At 41.5% G+C, this 17,629-nt stretch overlaps 1 protein-coding gene across 1 annotated transcript in view; it reads left to right on the top strand.

The window, feature by feature from the left end:
* Positions 1-17,629, top strand: part of ARHGEF28 (Rho guanine nucleotide exchange factor 28) — a 329,197-nt gene that overhangs the window by 139,020 nt on the left and 172,548 nt on the right. The window contains 2 exon segments of the mRNA XM_045999285.1: positions 4,143-4,290; positions 8,037-8,330. Coding sequence (XP_045855241.1) covers positions 4,143-4,290; positions 8,037-8,330 — 442 coding nt within the window.

Raw genomic sequence — 17,629 nt, 5'->3', positions numbered from 1 at the left:
ATCTCATCTTGTTTCATTTATTCTTCTCCTATTGAGCTGATTATTCTTTCCCCACTGGCTTGAAATGTCACCTTTATTACATAACTTCCATGTGTCTGCTTCTCAGCTCCATACTCAGTGGTCTCTCGTGCCCAGGTCGCACTGTTTAAATTGTTATGGTTTTATTGCAAGGTTTGCTTTGTGGTAGGGCAAATTCTGACCTCACTCTGCACAGCTCTGCATTATCTTTCTCTAGACTGTTCTTCCAGATGCACTTTCAAACAGCCTTCTTTCATTTGAAGATTAAGTTTGGGTTTCGACTTAATAGGAGAGAGAGAACATTAAAGTTTTAGATTAATTTGGGAAAATAACTTTTCCCATTATGCCTCTTACTATGTCTGGAATTTTTGGCAAAATTAGTGTTTTTTAAAAATTTTTTTAAAATTTAAACTCAGTTAATTACCATATAATGTATTATTAGTTTCAGAGGTAGAGTTCATTGATTCATCAGTTGCATAGAATACCCAGTACTCGTTATATCATGTGTCCTCCTTAATGCCCATCACCCAGTTACCCCATCCCCTCACCCACCACTGCTCCAGTAACCCTCACTTTGTTTCCTACAGTTAAGAGTCTCTAACGGATTGTCTCCCTTACTGGTTTCGTCTTGTTTGCATTTCCCTATGATCCTCTGTTTTGTTTCTTAAATTCCGCATATGGGTCATATATGATAATTGTCTTTCTCTGATTGGCTTATTTCACTTAGCCTCATACTCTCTAGTTCCATCCACGTCGTTGCAAATGTAAGTATTTCACTTACTCTTTTTTAAAAGATTTCATTTATTTATTTGACACACAGAGAGGGAGAAACAGTGAGAGAGGGAACACAAGTGGGGGAATCGGAGGGGGCAAGCAAGCTTCCCGCTGACAGGGAGCCCAGTGCAGGGCTGGATCCCAGGACCCTGAGATTATGACCTGTGCTGAAGGCAGACACTTAAAAACTGAGCCACCCAGGCGTCCCCAAGATTTCATTTTTTTGATGGCCGAGTAATACATAGTTGTATATAGATAGATAGATAGACAGACAGACAGACAGATCCCACATCTTCTTTATCCATTCCTCTGTCGATGGACATCTGGGCTTTTTCCACAGTTTGGCTATTGTGGACATTGCTGCTATGAACATTGGGTGCACGTGCCCCTTCGGATCACTACATTTGTATCTTTAGGGTAAATACCCAGTAGTACAATTGAGGGTTTTAGGGTAGCTCATTTCCAACTTTTTGAGGAACCTCCACACTGTTTTCCAGAGTGGCTGCACCAGCTTACAAAAAGACACCTGAAAAGTGCTCACCATCACTTGGCATCAGGGAAATACAAATCAAAACCAAAGTTAGATACCACCTCGCACAAGTCAGAATGGCTAAAATGAACAAGTTAGGAAACAACAAATATTGGTGAGGAGAGAGGGGAACCCTCTTACACTGCAGGTCGAATGTGTGTTTCTTTTAAATGTGGGATATAGTGAATTGACGGAAAGATGATGAGACATGTTTAGTATTTCTGCATAGAAGCAGAGTGATTCTGACATGACGGCAGTACATTCACTTTGGAAAGGTTATAGTTTTAATTGCCTGAAAGTGTGAAATTGATCCCGGGGGAATAGGTGCAAGCCCACTGGAATTCTCTAGGTTGGAATCTATCCTTGCCATTAATAAAGTTAGTGACCCTTTAAGAAAAAGAGCAGGTTTTCCGAGGCCACAGTAGTTAGAAAGACCCCAGTCTGCTCCCCCAAGTTGTAACTTGTGGCTATTATTTATACTGTACTGGTTTTGGGGAACATTTTCAGAAACCCATTTCTTCTGATGTGCGTAGCTTAGTCTGAATCTCCTTGGATCATTCACTTTTCGGAAAGAAAATGCTCATGTTCTTTCATATTCATATTTTCTTTTTCTGTCATCCTCTCCTGCTCACCCTCGATCCCATTTTTTTCTCTTTTTCTCTCTTAATTCCTGCATCACTCCCATCCCTCCTGCTCTCAGAATGCCTTCCATGTCTTTCTGATCTCTTTGCTTATTAGCAAGTAAGAGGACCCGTTTTATTGCTGACTAGTGTCCTTAGTGCTAGGACTGTGGGCATCTCACTTTAATGCATAGGTCTTATTTCTGACCTGTTTTTGTTTACCTTCTTTTATCAGTGTAGCACATGGTGTGGGCTCAAAAGGAAGGCACACCTGAATTGTAAAACTGTTCTCTTTAGTGTTGCATTGTTTTTAAAGTCTTGGAACTAAACTCCTTTATAAGTTGTGGTCCTTGTTCACCCAACCAAAGAAAATAGGCATGTGATGGTTGTTTTGATTAGATATAGATTAGATATTCTTCTGATCTGTGAAAAGCTTTGATCTGTTGATACAGTTTGTTTTCTTTAAAAAAAAAATGACAAGTCAGGTCAGATTCTGTTCGTGGACAGTTAACAGTCCCTTTAGCCACCAGGAACTTGACGAACGCAGGCTGTTCTTCCTTTTTTAGGAAATGGAATTTCATCTAAGTTTCCTCTCTGTCATGTCAGACATTTGTTACTGGGGTTTTTTTTTTTTTTTGTGCTTTTCAGATCCTCTTCCTGAACTTTTTTGGGAAGCTGTCATATGGTGGATTATTCTTGGCATGCTGTTTTCTATTGATTACATTTGTGCATGTTTGCATGCACTCACATGCAAAGAAAGGACAATCCAGAATTGTGTTAACTAGTGGTTTTTTAAACCACAATTTGTATTTATACTACTTCATAATTTAAGATAATGCTTTGTGTGTGCTAGATTTCAAACCTCTAGGAAAACATTGCCTTTTTATTTTTAAAGTTTGGATGAACTATCCATGTGATTATTGGAGAAAGGAGTTCTGCAGTGATTTTTTTTTTCTGATACTGATTGGCCTACATCTTGATATCCTACAGAATATAGTGCTGAAAATAGCCATCAAAGGCAAACAGATGGTAAGGAGACTGTGTAGATTTCCTCTGTTTCCTTTTCTCCCCTATCACAGGAGGAGGAACTTGCCAAGAGAGGGTTTGTTTTTGTTGGGCAAGCACACAAAAGCCCAGATGCTTCTCAGCCGTGGGCCAGGCTCTGGAAGCCTTCCAAAGTGGGCGACCCTTTCCACCTCCTAGTTTCCATTTCCCTGCCACTCCCACGGGCTGGGTGGAATGTACCATCTCCCTGGAGCACTCTGGTTGTATTGCTTTTTTGTTTTGGAGTGGAGGGAGTATCCTGAATCCTTTGAGTCTTTCAGCGTCTCAAGATGGTCTGGCAGGCCTGTCTACCGGTGCTTCTCCCTTGGTTGTAGCAATGTGGGTCTAGCCCTTCCACACAGCCTCTGGATGATAATGTCCGTTCAGACCCTCACCTGCTACATGCTTTCTTGACATACCTTCTTTCCTTGACATACCTCACCTTCCTCTGTGACCCAGGGGCAGCATCTCTCCTTGGAACTGGGGGGCACTTAGCAGGGTTTGTGCCCACTAGAAGCTCTCTAGAGAGTGTGAGGCCATGCTGGAAGAAAAGGAGGAGTTGGAGTCCTCTCAGAGAAGACAAATAGCAACTGGAAATGGCACAGCAAGGGTGGGAGCATGCGGTGCTGTTTATTGGGCACAGTGTGTGAATAGTTAAAGCTCTTACAACCTGCTGGGATCCAGTATACAGGGTAAGGCGATGACTAAAAATTATTGTTTTGAACCTTGGTACTGTGGGGTATGTCAGGTACAGGAAAAAAAAAAAAAGGAATCCATGATGTTCATCAGGTAGGAATTCAAATGAAATATACGACAACAAAGTTCAGTCCCATTTATACAGCTAGTAAACTTAAAAACTTTCTTCCCTGTGCTCTGGACTTCTTCAGCCTTCAGAACAGAACAAACCAGCTCTCACGCCATACTTTCAAATGTCAGAAAGCATCTCTCTGTCATTGCAAGTGTTTGCTGGTGGGAAGGAGGATTTGTGATATTTGAGTGTCAACCACATGATCTCAGTGTCACAAATAACATTTTGGACCCTAGCCCTTCTTTTTGTGTGGTTTTTTTTTTTTTTTTTTTTTTTTTTGAGCCAGGACAAGAAGGTGTTATGATGCCCCAACTTACTCATTTTATTTATTTATTTATTTATTTTTTAGGGGCAGGGAACCGTCTATGCAAAGTTTGGCAAAAATGTGTATCTTCCTAAAGATGCCGAGTTTTACTTTATTTACAATGGATCTCATCAGAGACACATCGTGATTGCCGAACGCGCCGAGGATAATGTTCTCCGGTCCAGCATTCCAGGTGAGGTGTAGTCTTTACTCTGCAGATCTGTCTGGAAGCATCTGTCCTCTAGGGTCCTAGGCTGGGAAGAGGACCAGGAGGAGAAAGTAAACAGTGCTGCAAAGTGGGATGGGTGTGTGTGAGAGCGGGGTGGGGGGGGAGGGGCTAGGAATTGGGGAAGGGACAGAGCCCGTGAGGACACTGACACTGGGTCATCTTATTTGTGGCTTCTTTCAGCTGTGTCTTCCTTGCCGAGACTAGGCAGGCCCATCCTGTTGATGGCACCCAACCTTGAAAGTTGGCTATGCTTTGTGTGTAGTCCAATGGAGGAGTCACTCTGTCTTGGTATCACTTCCTGTTGTCCCAGGGCCTACGGCCAGGGATGGCTCAGGCAGAACTGAGACATTGGCAACAGGTTGTCATTCTCCCTCCCTCCTTCCCCTGTGGTCAGTCTGGCAGCCCCCGTGTTCACTGCTCTCCTGCTTGCTCCTTTTGGTGGCTGGGTTCCTTCCTTGGCCTTCTGTGTATCCAGACTCTTCCTTACTAGATCTCAGGCTCCAGAACTTTCTCTTCCCACCACTAAAATGTTCAGGTTCAGAAACTTGTCATTCTCTTATATTCTTCTTCAGTTACCATGGTGACAGATGACTCATTAATATTTCATGCTGATATTTGTTAAGAGCTAATAGTTGTCAGATACAGTTGCATATTTTCATTGGGCTGTGGGTTATGTGTCTGAGACATGAAGCGTAGTCCAGAGGTGTAATGAAGATATTACTACTTGCAGGAAGATAGGGTTTTGTTGTTCTGGTTTATTGATGGGTTAGTTTTCCTTAACTGGGGGTCTTTGATTTCTCTAAATTGCAGCATGTAGGGAATCTTCAGTATTTTTAAGGGTAAGATTGGCCTCATTTTTAGAGGAAGATATTTCTTTCTTTCTTTTTTTTTTTTTTAAGATTTTATTTATTTATTTGACAGACAGATCATAAGTAGGCAGAGAGGCAGGCAGAGAGAGAGGGGGAAGCAGGCTCCCTGCCTATCAGAGAGTCCAATGCGGGGCCTGATCCCAGGATCCTGGGATCATGACCTGAGCCAAAGGCAGAGGCTTTAACCCACTGAGCCAACCAGGCACCCCGAGGGAAGATATTTCTAAGTGCTTCTGCATTATAGGTGGCTAGTAAACATGCAAACAACACAGACATAAAATTGCAGGGATGTACAAAGGCTTGTCAGCCCTACCTGGGCTTGCACATCAGATCAACCTGTTGCCCCATTTCTGAGACCATGAGCATGTTTTTAAACACGCTGCTGTAATTGATGTAATGCTTTCTACACAAGGTAACACATTTTACAGATTCAGTTGGGCATGATTATTGTTCACCTTTCCTTCTTTTTTTTCTTTTGAAGATTGTATTTATTTATTCAACAGAGAGAGTGTGCACAAGTAGGCAGAGCAGCAGGCGGGGGGGGGGGGGGGGCGGCGGAAGCAGACTTCCCGCTGAGCAGAGAGCCCAGTATGGGACTCGACCCCAGGACCCTGGGATCATGACCTGAGCCAAAGGCAGGTGCTTAACCAACTGAGCCACCCAGGGACCGCAACATTTCCTTCTGTGAATACACAAGTAGCCAAGTAATAAATATTAACCAACCATTCTTTTGCTCTGCCTATGGATGTTTGTGTATTTTTAATCCAGGCATACATCTGGTGCATAGTCGTAGGTGAATTTACAGAATATAATGCAGTCCATAAAGAATGATGAGTATAATGTGCAATGAAAATCAAAGCATTCTATGTAATTTGGAAACAAAAAAAAATTTTTTTTTCTGCATTACATCTGTGTTCAAATTCTAAATTAAGTTGAACAACTTTAAGCAACTAGTTGAGAGCGACAGTGGAAAACCAGACTCAGGCCATAACATTTAGAAACTGAGCAATTTTTAGCACTTCTCTTTTTGGCCTAGTAACTACCATTCTTACAAGAAAAAGAAATAGACCTCATTAATGGCACAGAGTCACTTTAGCTCGGTCTCTTCTGCCTCTGCCTTTGGCTTTGGCCTTTATGTTTTTACTGCCGTTTGTTTCTCTCTCTTTGTTTGGTTTTCTTTTACGAAGCCTCTTTTTTTTTTTTTTAAGATTATTTATTTATTTGACAGAGATCACAAGTAGGCAGAGAGGCAGGCAGAGAGGGAAGGGGGAAGCAGGCTCCCTGCTGAGCAGAGAGCCCGATGCGGGGCTCGATCCCAAGACCCTGAGATCATGACCTGAGCTGAAGTCAGAGGCTTTAACCCACTGAGCCACCAGGTGCCCTTTTTACAAAGCCTCTTATGGAGGAAGAATGAAAATAATAACTGAAGTGCCAATCCCAATATCAAAAGTTTTATCATTTTCTTTACTTGGATGTAGGGGTGAGTCTCCTTCCTAGTCCTTGTGTGTTAAAGAAGATCTGTTTGATGATATCTTGGCCTACTGCAAAGTGAGGGTTCTCACCTTTGATTTTAACAAAGGTGATTTCATATAGACGGGTGACAGTCCCTGTTTCTGAACCTTATTAAATGTCTCCCTCCTGTTACAGCTTTCCCAGGGTAACCTTTCAGAAGTGTGTAGAGTGGATTTCTATAGTATTTCCTGGAAGTGTATAGTCTGGGGATGGAGGGCTGAATTCTGTGCCTGGACCACTGGGTCATTTTGGAAGAGGTGATGTGAGAGTGACAGTTGTTATCGCTTAGTGAGCTGGGATGCTCTTCTTCCTATGAAGGATCCTATTAGCCATTTGCTTGGGGGCCGGTGGTGGCTGAATGTTAGCCCTTCTTCTGTCTGGCTGTGACTAATAATCACAGCAGTTTGGTGGTACTGATTCCTGGGTATCCTGGCAAGTGCAGCATAAAAATGTATCTGGCTAGTCATTCACCCACCTTGGCCAAGTGAAAGAAGATTATAAGAGGGAAGGAGAGGGGACGGGATTAGATAACCACCCACAACAGAAATATTAACACCGCCAAGACACAGAAGCCATTCTTAGAAGTGGCAGGAGTGGGGGCAACGAACAACGTTGGTTAAGTATTTCTGTTGAGTTCTCTTCACCCACCCTAACTCACATTCAAGGGAACTCTTTGGAGCTACTTTATGAAACTATCATCTTAAAAAACACATAAAAATACAGGACATAGGAGGAAGTGGCAGAGGACAAAAGGGCAAAGGCCTCTAAGAGGATGAACTTGAATTCAGGGGATGAGGTAGAAGTACAAGGTGAAGGTCTGCCAAATAACGATGTTTGATGATGATAGGAGAATAGACATTGAAATGCTCAGAACTCGTAAAAGTTACTTTTTTAAAAATCAGGAGTCATTGAAAGAAGGTGGAATCTGCTTTAATTTAGCCCCACAAACAGGGCAACATTTAAAGATAACTAGGGGCACCTGGGTGGCTCAGTGTGTTAAAGCCTCTGCCTTCAGCTCAGGTCATGATCTCAGGGTCCTGGGATTGAGCCCCACATCAGACTCTCTGCTCAGTGGGGAGCCTGCTTCCTCCTCTCTCTCACTGCCTGCCTCTCTGACTACTTGTAATCTCTGTCTGTCAAATAAATAAATAAAATCCTAAAAAAAAAAAATAAAAGAAAAGAAAACTGGCTGCATTCCTCTTCTGCCTTGCTCCCTGGGAGTGCGGGGTCCCCTTTTGCAGTGCAGTGAGTCTGGTGACCCCTGACTTGGACACGGGGAGAGCATCTCCTGTAGGCTCTAGGTGAACTGTTTACTGTCTTGTTGTCCAGGCCATGGGCTTCAGGAGACGGTGACAGTGTCTGTGTGCCTCTGCTCAGAAGGTTACTCTCCAGTGACCATGGGCTCCGGCTCAGTGACCTACGTGGACACCATGGCTTGCCGGCTGGCTCGTTTGCTCGTCACCCAAGCTGATCGCCTCACAGCCGACAGTCATCAGACCTTGCTGACTCCATTTGCCCTGACCATGGGAGCCCTGCCTGCCCTGGACGAAGAGTTCGTGCTGGCTCTGACTCATCTGGAGTTGCCTCTTGAGTGGACGGTCTTGGGAATTTCTTCACTTGAAGGTGGGTCTTCACCAGAAAATTCAGATGTCTTTCCTCGGTGTGAAGTTGAGAATGTGCCTTAGAACTTGTTGTCTGTCTCCATGGGTTGATGTTTGTGCCCATTTTTGTCCTGAGCCTTATTCTGAGGGGACAGGGTTGCCTGAGATCCTGAGTCCCTCATCCCTGGGCTGGGTGATGCTATTGGCTCTCTTCTGGGTGATGAAGAGCTTTGCCTCAAGGAGGGAAGGACCGTTTCTTGGTGGCAAGCTCTTGAGCCAGCTGCTTTGGACGGTGGCTCTACTTCTGTTGGCCCTATTGGGCCATCAGGCAGCAATCAGGAGTAACAGGCAGCCAGCTCTGTGGGAACACTGCGAACAGATGTCAGAAATAAAACCAGTGTGTTGACATCTTTAAAATGCCAGCGTCACTGAGAGCATTCGAACATTTGTATTAACTTTGGGAGAAAACTCCGAATGGCCCCTGTTTATTAGGAGTATAGAGAATAGACTTACCACCAATCACGTGGAATTTGTGTGTGAACAAAGAGGGATGTTTTATGGAAGTCCACACAAGGCTTGAGGGCGAGCTGTTCAATAGATACTTCTTTGGTTGATTACAAATCACAAGATCTTATCAGAAACTGATGGTATTTTGTATTTTATTGAATGCATGTACTTTTGCTGTCTTTCTCTATTTTTGTGTGACTAGTTATTGGATGATGCTGTTTTTAAGAGTTTCTACTTCCTGATAAAGTCTAATTACAGATTGGCTTAAATTAAATTGGATAAGACTAAATGGGCTAAACGAGGTAAAGGGATATGCTTTTTGTAAACAGAATCTTAAGGCCCTACGCTACACCCAGAGAAGATCTCCATTTGTTTCTTTCAGTCAGGGTTCAAGTAAAACTCTCCTGGGAAATGGAAGGTGTTTCTTATTGCTGAAGAACTTGGATGAGACAGCTCACGATCCTAGTTCATCGTTGAGCCAGGCCAGACTCCTGTGTGCTGTACTGGGCTTTATCGTGGCCAATTGATATGTGTGAAGGGTGGGTACCCTGGGGACTAGGTGGTATCCTCCTCACCAGTATCTCCAAGACCTCCCAGATGGCTTGGAACATATCAAGTGTTCAAGAAGTATTTGTGGTATGAATGCAAGTTGTATTTGGAGACCTTCCAAAGAAAGTCACATATCCTAGATAGTACTATTATAATTCATATGTATATGAAAAAAGTATATGCTTTCTGGATAAGGATATTTATCATGTACACACACATATGTGTGTTTCCATATGTTCATACATACATATATATATACATGTATATTGATATACATGCATGTACTCACACATGTAATGATTTGTGTATATATGTGTTTTCTGACGAAGGAACTTTATTTTCTTAAGCCTCCTAGCTTTTTCTTTTTTTTTTTTTTTTTAACTCTAATACTGGAGGGTGTTTTACTTTTTGGAAGGCAGATTCATTTTGACAAAGGCGTAAACTTTTCAGACTTTTCATACTTTTTCTCCAGTCACTGCACACAAGGCCACAAGTAAAACGCCCGCAAGCCTCCAGGAGCAGCAGAAGCAGGGCTCCCTCTCTAGCCCACTGCCTCCCTCAGCATAGCAGCTTGGAGTCAGCAGTGGACTAAGTTGCGCCTCTGCAGATGACAAATTGTTGAAGGTTATGGGACTTAATTACTGCACATGAATAACTTAAACTAAGAGCCTTCAAAATGGGATTCCTGTTACCCACATGCAATATTTTCATCCTACAATTTAGGAGTGAGTTAAGAAATCTTAGTTCTGTGGACTGACAATAATACATGTGTACCGTTTTCTGTGTTGGGGATAGATGTCTGCACAGTCATTGCTGATAGATATACATAACCAGGTAAGTTGGGTGAACAGTACCTTAACTGCCAAGTTGTCAAGGGTCACCCAACTGTCATTTTTATTGCTATTTAGAAATGTATTTGTGTTTTCTAAGCTTCCATTGGTCATGACTTTTGTTTATCCATATCCTTAAAGTAGGCAAACTTATGTCAGTAAGAGGTTCTTTACTTTGCATGAGATATATTTTATGGGAGAACAATTCTAGTGTCTTAGTCATTGGAAATCTGTGTTTTGGAGTTGGGTTCAAATCCTGACCCTGTTGCTATGGGCCTTCCTGGGCAAGTTACTTTACTTCTTATGTTATAGAGTTTTAATTTCTGAAATGAAGCTTTGTAGTTTCCCTCTTATCAGCTTGTTGTAATGATTAAATTAGATAATATGTAGTGAATCTTCTATAACAGTCTCTGAGTATTCTAAGTTCTCAGTAAAAGTTGACTTTCATGTGCACATGTGAATGGATTTTTATATATGGAGTATATTTATGTACATATACAGATGCAGAATTTGTACAAATGCAAATTAGACTTGGTTTGGACAGATGAAGCTACAGACAAAGGATAAAATCTTGGTATTGTAAAAAATTAATTGTATATGGGCTGCCGAAGCAAGCATTGTAAAAAATTAATTGAGAATTCCTAGGAACTTTTCTAGACTTTCTCTTAGAACAGTTTACAGTGCTGGAGGTAACATTGCCTGCAGCCTAGACTTATTATGGAACTTCTATACAACATCACTGTTCAGGTAGAGTTAATACACTTTTTTTCTTTTGCCTCCTCTGAGTGGATGAATTCTACTACCTTAGTTTGCTGATCCTTTCTTCCATTTGATATAGTCTGCTGTTGAATCTTTTTTTTTTTTTTTTGAATTTTCATTTCATGTGTTATGTTCTTGAGCTCTATAATTTCTGGTTAGAAGTTGTTTATATTTTCTACCTTTTTTTGTGGAAATTTTCACTTTGTTCACACATTGCTTCCCTAACCGTGGAAAGGATCTTTATGACTGTTATTTTGAACTCTGTATTGGATAAGTCACTTACCTCCATTAAGAATTGATTTTTTAGGGGCACCTGGGTGGCTCAGTGGGTTAAGCCTCTGCCTTCAGCTCGGGTTGTGGTCTCAGGGTCCTGGGATTGAGCCCCACATCAGGCTCTCTCCTTGGCGGGAGGCCTGCTTCCCCCTCTCTCTCTGCCTGCCTCTCTGCCTACTTGTGATTTCTCTCTCTCAAATAAATAAATAAAATCTTAAAAAAAAAAAAGAATTGATTTTTTTTAAACTTAAAAAATTTAAAAAACTTGTTCTTTTGTTTGGAACCTGTTCTCCTATTTTTTTCATTTTCTTTGACTCTTATGTTGGTTTCTGTACATTAGATGAAACAGACACCTCTCCCAGTCTTGACAAACTGGTCTCCTGTAGATGAACCTTGTTGATCAGCTTAGCACAAGTTCCTGGTTGCTTCTCAAACTTTAGCAATTGCCCAACTTGCTGTCTGTGTTCTTAGCGGTACCCAGTAGCTGGGGATGAGCTAAGACCCATCAGTGTCCTGTAGGGTAAGATCTCACTCACAACCCAGATATAGGCTGATTAGAAACCCTATGCTTAGGCATAAGCTGGGACAGTATGCAGTCAAATATCTTCCAGGAAAAGGGTGGGAGATGAGCATTCTTTGTTTGCTCCCTCTGTGCTGAACCTTGAAGGGATAGTTGCTGCCAGGGTTTCTGTGTGCACCCATTAACAATTACTTCTTTATTCAATACAGTCCTACAGGACTCATGAAGGCAAACCACATTGGCTATCAGAGCGAGGCAGTCTGGGACTGCCTTTTGACAAAGGCAGTTGTAAAACCTGGGGTGCCAGATGTGTTTGCAAGCTGCTTGCAGAGAGATGCTGGTGACCTGGACCTGTTGTTGGAATGAAGGAAACCCAGAAGGGATTGGGGGATTTCCCATTGGCTCCCTTGGGGTCCAGGGAGGATCATAGTCAGATCCTAGATGCATGCCAATGAGCAAATGGACCCTTAAGCAGCAGTTTATAAAGTAGGCAGTCAAATCCCTTCCAGGAAAGGACTTGGAGATATATCTTTCCGCCTGCTTCCTCTATGTTATACCCTGAGGGGATAGTCACGGTGAGTGCTTGTCTGCCTGTTAAGAACTACTTCTTTGCTCTAGTCCTGCGGAACTCTTGGATGTATTGTCCCCTGGCTATCCGCTTGGTGAAGTCTTCCAGAGCTGGGGTGCTAGATGTGATGCAAACCTTTCATTCCTCAGGGAGGAGCTGGGAGTTGGGGTTCCTTCCTGATTGTATGGTGCTGTGCCGAGGCGGAGTTTATGGTGAGCTTGTCTCAGCCTTTTGTGCCCATTCTGATGTGGTGCTTCCACATTGACCATGCGTGTGACAGAAGCCATTCATTGAGTTCCTGGAGTTCCCTCAGAGAATTGCTGCGTGTGACGTGTACATTGGGTGCTGCCATGGGAGAAGGAGCATTCAGGAGTGTCCTATGTCCACAGTGTGTTCCCTCTTTTTCAGTTTAGTAGAAACTCTACTAAACTGTGAGCAGTCGAAACTCTTATACATGCTCAGCGCGTCCTCTGCTAATGAACCTGTTGTGCTGGTGCTGCTTGTCTTTAAGGTAGTGAGGTAATAGCAGACTAAGAAATGAAGGCATGTGGGGCGCCTGGGTGGCTCAGTGGGTTAAGCCTCTGCCTTTGGCTCAGGTCATGATCTCGGGGTCCTGGGATTGAGCCTCACATCGGGCTCTCTGCTCAGCAGGGAGCCTGCTTCCCCCCCTCTCTCTCTCTCTGCCTCTCTGCCTACTTGTGACCACTCTCTCTGTGTCAAATAAATAAAATCTTTGAAAAAAAAAAAAAAAGAAGTGGTGGCATATGGCCCACTGGAGTTTGCTGCGTGTTAAGTGAGAGTGACATCAAAAGTGGAAAGCAGTTTCTTCCCTAGCAATTATTTCCCCTAATGCTTATCCAGAAATGATTCAAAGCGTCACCATTTGTGCTTCAAATTCTTTGGGTTTATTTATTTATGCTTTTTTGGTGGGCTAAATGGATGTGCTGAATGAGTATTAATTGATGCCTCTAATGACTCTGTCTTGGAAGAGTCTGATGGAAGCCTTAGTGGGAAGCTTGAGTGCGTTTCCTTGCCTTTGGCATCTTATAATCCCTCACTTTTTGCCTTTTCAATCACTGAGCATTATCAGGAAGGCCTGAGATCCTGGAGAAGGGCCAGGCTGAGCAGAGTGTTGTGTCTCATCAAGAAAAGCAGAGGTTTTTCTTGGCCCTGCTTCTTACCCATCATTACTCACAAGGCAAGTTTATTATACATTCTAGGGAAGGAAATATCACTGGTTTTATTTAATCTTGTGCCATAAGTAAAATTGGATTTCTGTTTCATAAAATTAAACCCAGTTCTTTGAAATAGCTTTCAAGATAAAAAGCTCTTGCGGGATGTTAGGACCCCATATTTGCAGTAAAACTTAGAGTAGAATACTATACCCAATAAAATGTCACAATTTGGGGCACCTGGGTGGCTCAGTGGGTTAAGCCACTGCCTTCGGCTCAGGTCATGATCTCAGGATCCTGGGATGGAGTCCCGCATCGGGCTCTCTGCTCAGCGGAGAGCCTGCTTCCCTTCCTCTCTCTCTGCCTGCCTCTCTTGTGATTTCTCTCTGTCAAATAAATAAAATCTTTAAAAAAAAAAAGTCACAATTTATCTTTTTTTTTTGGTTTTGGGTACAATGCTGTTTTTTTTGGACAGAGCAATATTTCCCAGAGATGGGCATAATTCTATTAGATTAACTGGCATAAGGTATTTTGTTTCATTTCCTTGGTACTCATGTAACTTGTGAGTTAGTCTTCCCTTCCTGCTCAACCAAATTATTTCGCTCGTGTTCCCAGAAGCTTGACATGGCTGACCAGCACCAAGCTTGCCCTCTCCACGAGAAGGCCACCATTTGAGTAAAGAGCCCAAAGGGACTACAGATACCATCTCAGAGGACTGATGCCACTGCCTTTAGGAACATAATAACTCTTAGCCCAACTTATGGAATAAGTAGAGGTTGTCCTGGTTGAGCTCTCTATCAGAAGGAAAATGAAGCCACTTACATTAGAAAACCAACAAAGTCATAAAGACTATCTCTCTCGGTGTATATTCACATTTACAAACCAGTATGTAGCAACAGTTTACAGATTTAAGACATTTTTGCCAAAGTAAATTATTATGAAAAGTGAATTTGGAGTTTTCTACAGTTCTCTATATAAAATAGTTCATACATTCAGAGGTCTCATTATAGGCACACATTTTTTAGTTATGGAAAAGATGGAACCCTGTTATAATGATTATGAAAACATAACTCAATCTTTTTTTTGCCAGCTTTGGGAGATGTAATTGGCATACAATATTGTGTACGTTTAAGGTGTACAGTGTGTTGATTTTATACACTTATATATTGCAAAATGATTATCGCTATAGCATTAGGTAACAACTCCATCCTGTTACTTAAATATCATTTCCTTTTGATGGCAAGAATTTTTAAGAAAAGTGATATCATAATTGAATCTGCAGGACATACATAATATAATTTTTAAATAAATTAAATTTTATCTGGTAGATTGCTTTATCAAGTGAAAAGAGTTAAACTTGACTCTTGCCTTTATAGCTGATTCTGTGAGTGGAAGAAATTTTTAGGGTAAGTCAACTGAGCTTGTGAAACTTTTCTGCAGGGCTGTCTTGGACCTAAACACAACTGCTGTATTTAGGGATCCTCCTTCTCTTTCTGGAGCTGTCTCTAAAAATGATTGGGAGGGAGACAAACCATAAGAGACTCTTAATCTCACAAAACAAAACGAGGGTTGCCAGGGGGGGGGGGTAGCGGGGGAGGGATAGGTTGGCTGGATTATGGACATTGGGGAGGGTATGTGCTATGGTGAGTGCTGTGAAGTGTGTTAGCCTGGTGATTCACAGACATGTACCTTCGGGGCAAATAATACATTATATGTTAATAAAAATAATGAACCATTAAAAAAAAAGTAATGGGTAGAAGTGGTAGAACCCACTGAAAGTTCCTTAGATAATTGATTAATAATATAATTACTGATTTCAAAGATGAGAATACTTGAGAACTGAGAAATTTAAGAAATGTATTAGTTGAGACTACATATTGTAAGGGCAAGTCCAAGTAGTATTGGTCTGTACAAAAACAAGTTCCATTGCAATTAATATTGACTTAGAGGAAAAATGGAAACCTTGTCAGGGACCACGAGTTTAATGGATATATCATGCTGTTACTAAGAAGGGTGGTTAGCATGATGGTCTATTTTATTAATAGGGTCTTCATAAACTAGTTCCCATTGAAGGGGAATCTTTTGCTTTTCTACACTTTACAACTAACGGGGGGAAAAGGGAAAAAAATGCAGAAGGCCAACAGAACTTTGGAAGAAATGTTATAAAAGTAGGGGGGGGGTCTTTCAACAATTGTTAAAATGTGTCTTAATTGGGGGCATCTGGGTAGCTCATTCGGTTAAGCATCTGCCTTTGGTTCAGGTCATGATCCCCCGGTTCTCGGTTCTCGGACTGAGTCGCACATCGCGCTCCCTGTTCCGTGCGGAGCCTGCTTCTCCCTGTCCCTCTGCTGCTTCCCCTGCTTGTGTGTTCTCTCTCTGTCAAATAAATAAATAAAATAAAATAAAATAAAATATGTCTTGTTTAGTGTTACCTTAAGGCGTTTAAAGAGCAGTTATATTGCTTTTTATCTCAGGAGACACCATTAAGTGAGAAGTAATTGTTCATAACTAAAGACTCAGTGGGACCTGCCGGTTTTCTGTGACATCTACATGGTGCTTCACGCCCAGAATCTTCACCTTCTTTGTAGGCAACAGCAGAAGGAAATGTGTGGGCTAGCAACATTTGACAATGAAAATGACAAGGAAAATATCTGTTGACCTCTCTTTGAATAGAGGAAAGAGAACTGTCACTAGTAAGAAGCAAGATTTGAGTAACACTTGAAATAGAGCTTGGCTGCTGTTTTTATCCTTGAGTACAATTTGCTGGCTGTATAAATAGAAAAAAATAAAGCAAGGCTCAGTAGCACGCCTTGTTGGTTGGCCTCAACTTATGTTCTAGGTCTTATTAGCTAGGGAATGGCATATTGAACTCTAAGAATGACTTGCTGTCCTGCAGACTGTGAAATGTCGGCTTTGTTTTTCTGACCCAAAGCTTTGTACTGGACAGCAAATTTGAAATAACATCAGCCGGTATCCTACCAGGGGTTAGGAAACCCACAAAGGACAGATTTATTACAAAATACAAGTTTTCTGTTTAAAATTTCTGTTTAAAATTGAGGAGTTTTGAAATTAGTGCATGACAGGTACCAATTAATGCTGAGGTTTTGAGTGTTTTTCTGGAAATCTTGACATTTTTCAATCAGTTACATACACACTCAATATTATTTTCTAGCCTTCTGTTACTTTTGATAGTATCTCCTGGAACAAACCTCTCCACACTTCCTTTTCTGACATTTTAAGCTGGGATTCTATTCCTTCTGTTGCTAAGGTAACCCAGTGCATGAATGCTACTGGTGGAGAGAATGTTTTTTAGAACAGGTTCCATGTTAAATTGATACCATTGTTACACATTACTTAGGCAGGTACTCAAATAGTCATCATTTGTGAAGTCAAATCTTTAATTAAAAAATGTTTTCTCTGTCTTCCATCCCATTTTTAGCCATTCATTTTTAAGGAGTGGGTTTTCTGGCAGTAATGAATTAATATGGAATTGAGGCTCTGGAGGAGAAAGAATGCGTCATTAAATAATTTGAATTTATTTTTCAGTTAAACTCATTAACCACATTCTCTCTTTAAGGTATTACATTTTAAAGATGAGAAGGCAGCTTAAAGTTTTCTCTAAAAAGTAAGCCTCCTACTTTTATCTAGCACCAATGGCCCTTAGATTAGAATTGAGAATCAAATATTTATTCTCACATCAGAGATAGAGCAGAGGTTGTATTCAGGTTACTTTCACCCTTTCTCATAATTTTCAAGGAAAAAAAAGTAATTGGAAGCTCTTATTTTTTTCAAACAGCCTACTGTAATGTACTTTTCAAAGGATTCAGGATGGTGGAAGGTTTTGGAATTCCCCTCTGGGTAGCCATGTCCCACCCGTTCTTCTTTCCCCTGGAAACCCTATAAATACTGTAAGATGCATATGACAGTTTTTGATTGCACTCAGGGAACCAAACTTGAATTTGCAAATACCAGTATCCAAGGATTCTGTTAATACTTAAGGCAAAAAATTAAAATTTTTGCTTTTTTCTTAGATGTAAGAGTATTTGAATGCTGGCAGCTATCCATGTATTACTTTACCTAAAAAATAAATAATTGGGGGCGCCTGGGTGGCTCAGTGGTTTAAGCTGCTGCCTTCAGCTCAGG

Source organism: Meles meles, chromosome 3 (genome assembly GCF_922984935.1).
Source record: "Meles meles chromosome 3, mMelMel3.1 paternal haplotype, whole genome shotgun sequence".
In the NCBI taxonomy this organism is placed as follows: Eukaryota; Metazoa; Chordata; class Mammalia; order Carnivora; family Mustelidae; genus Meles; species Meles meles.
Note: the sequence above shows the minus strand (reverse complement) of the source record. Positions and strands in the feature narration are given on the sequence as shown.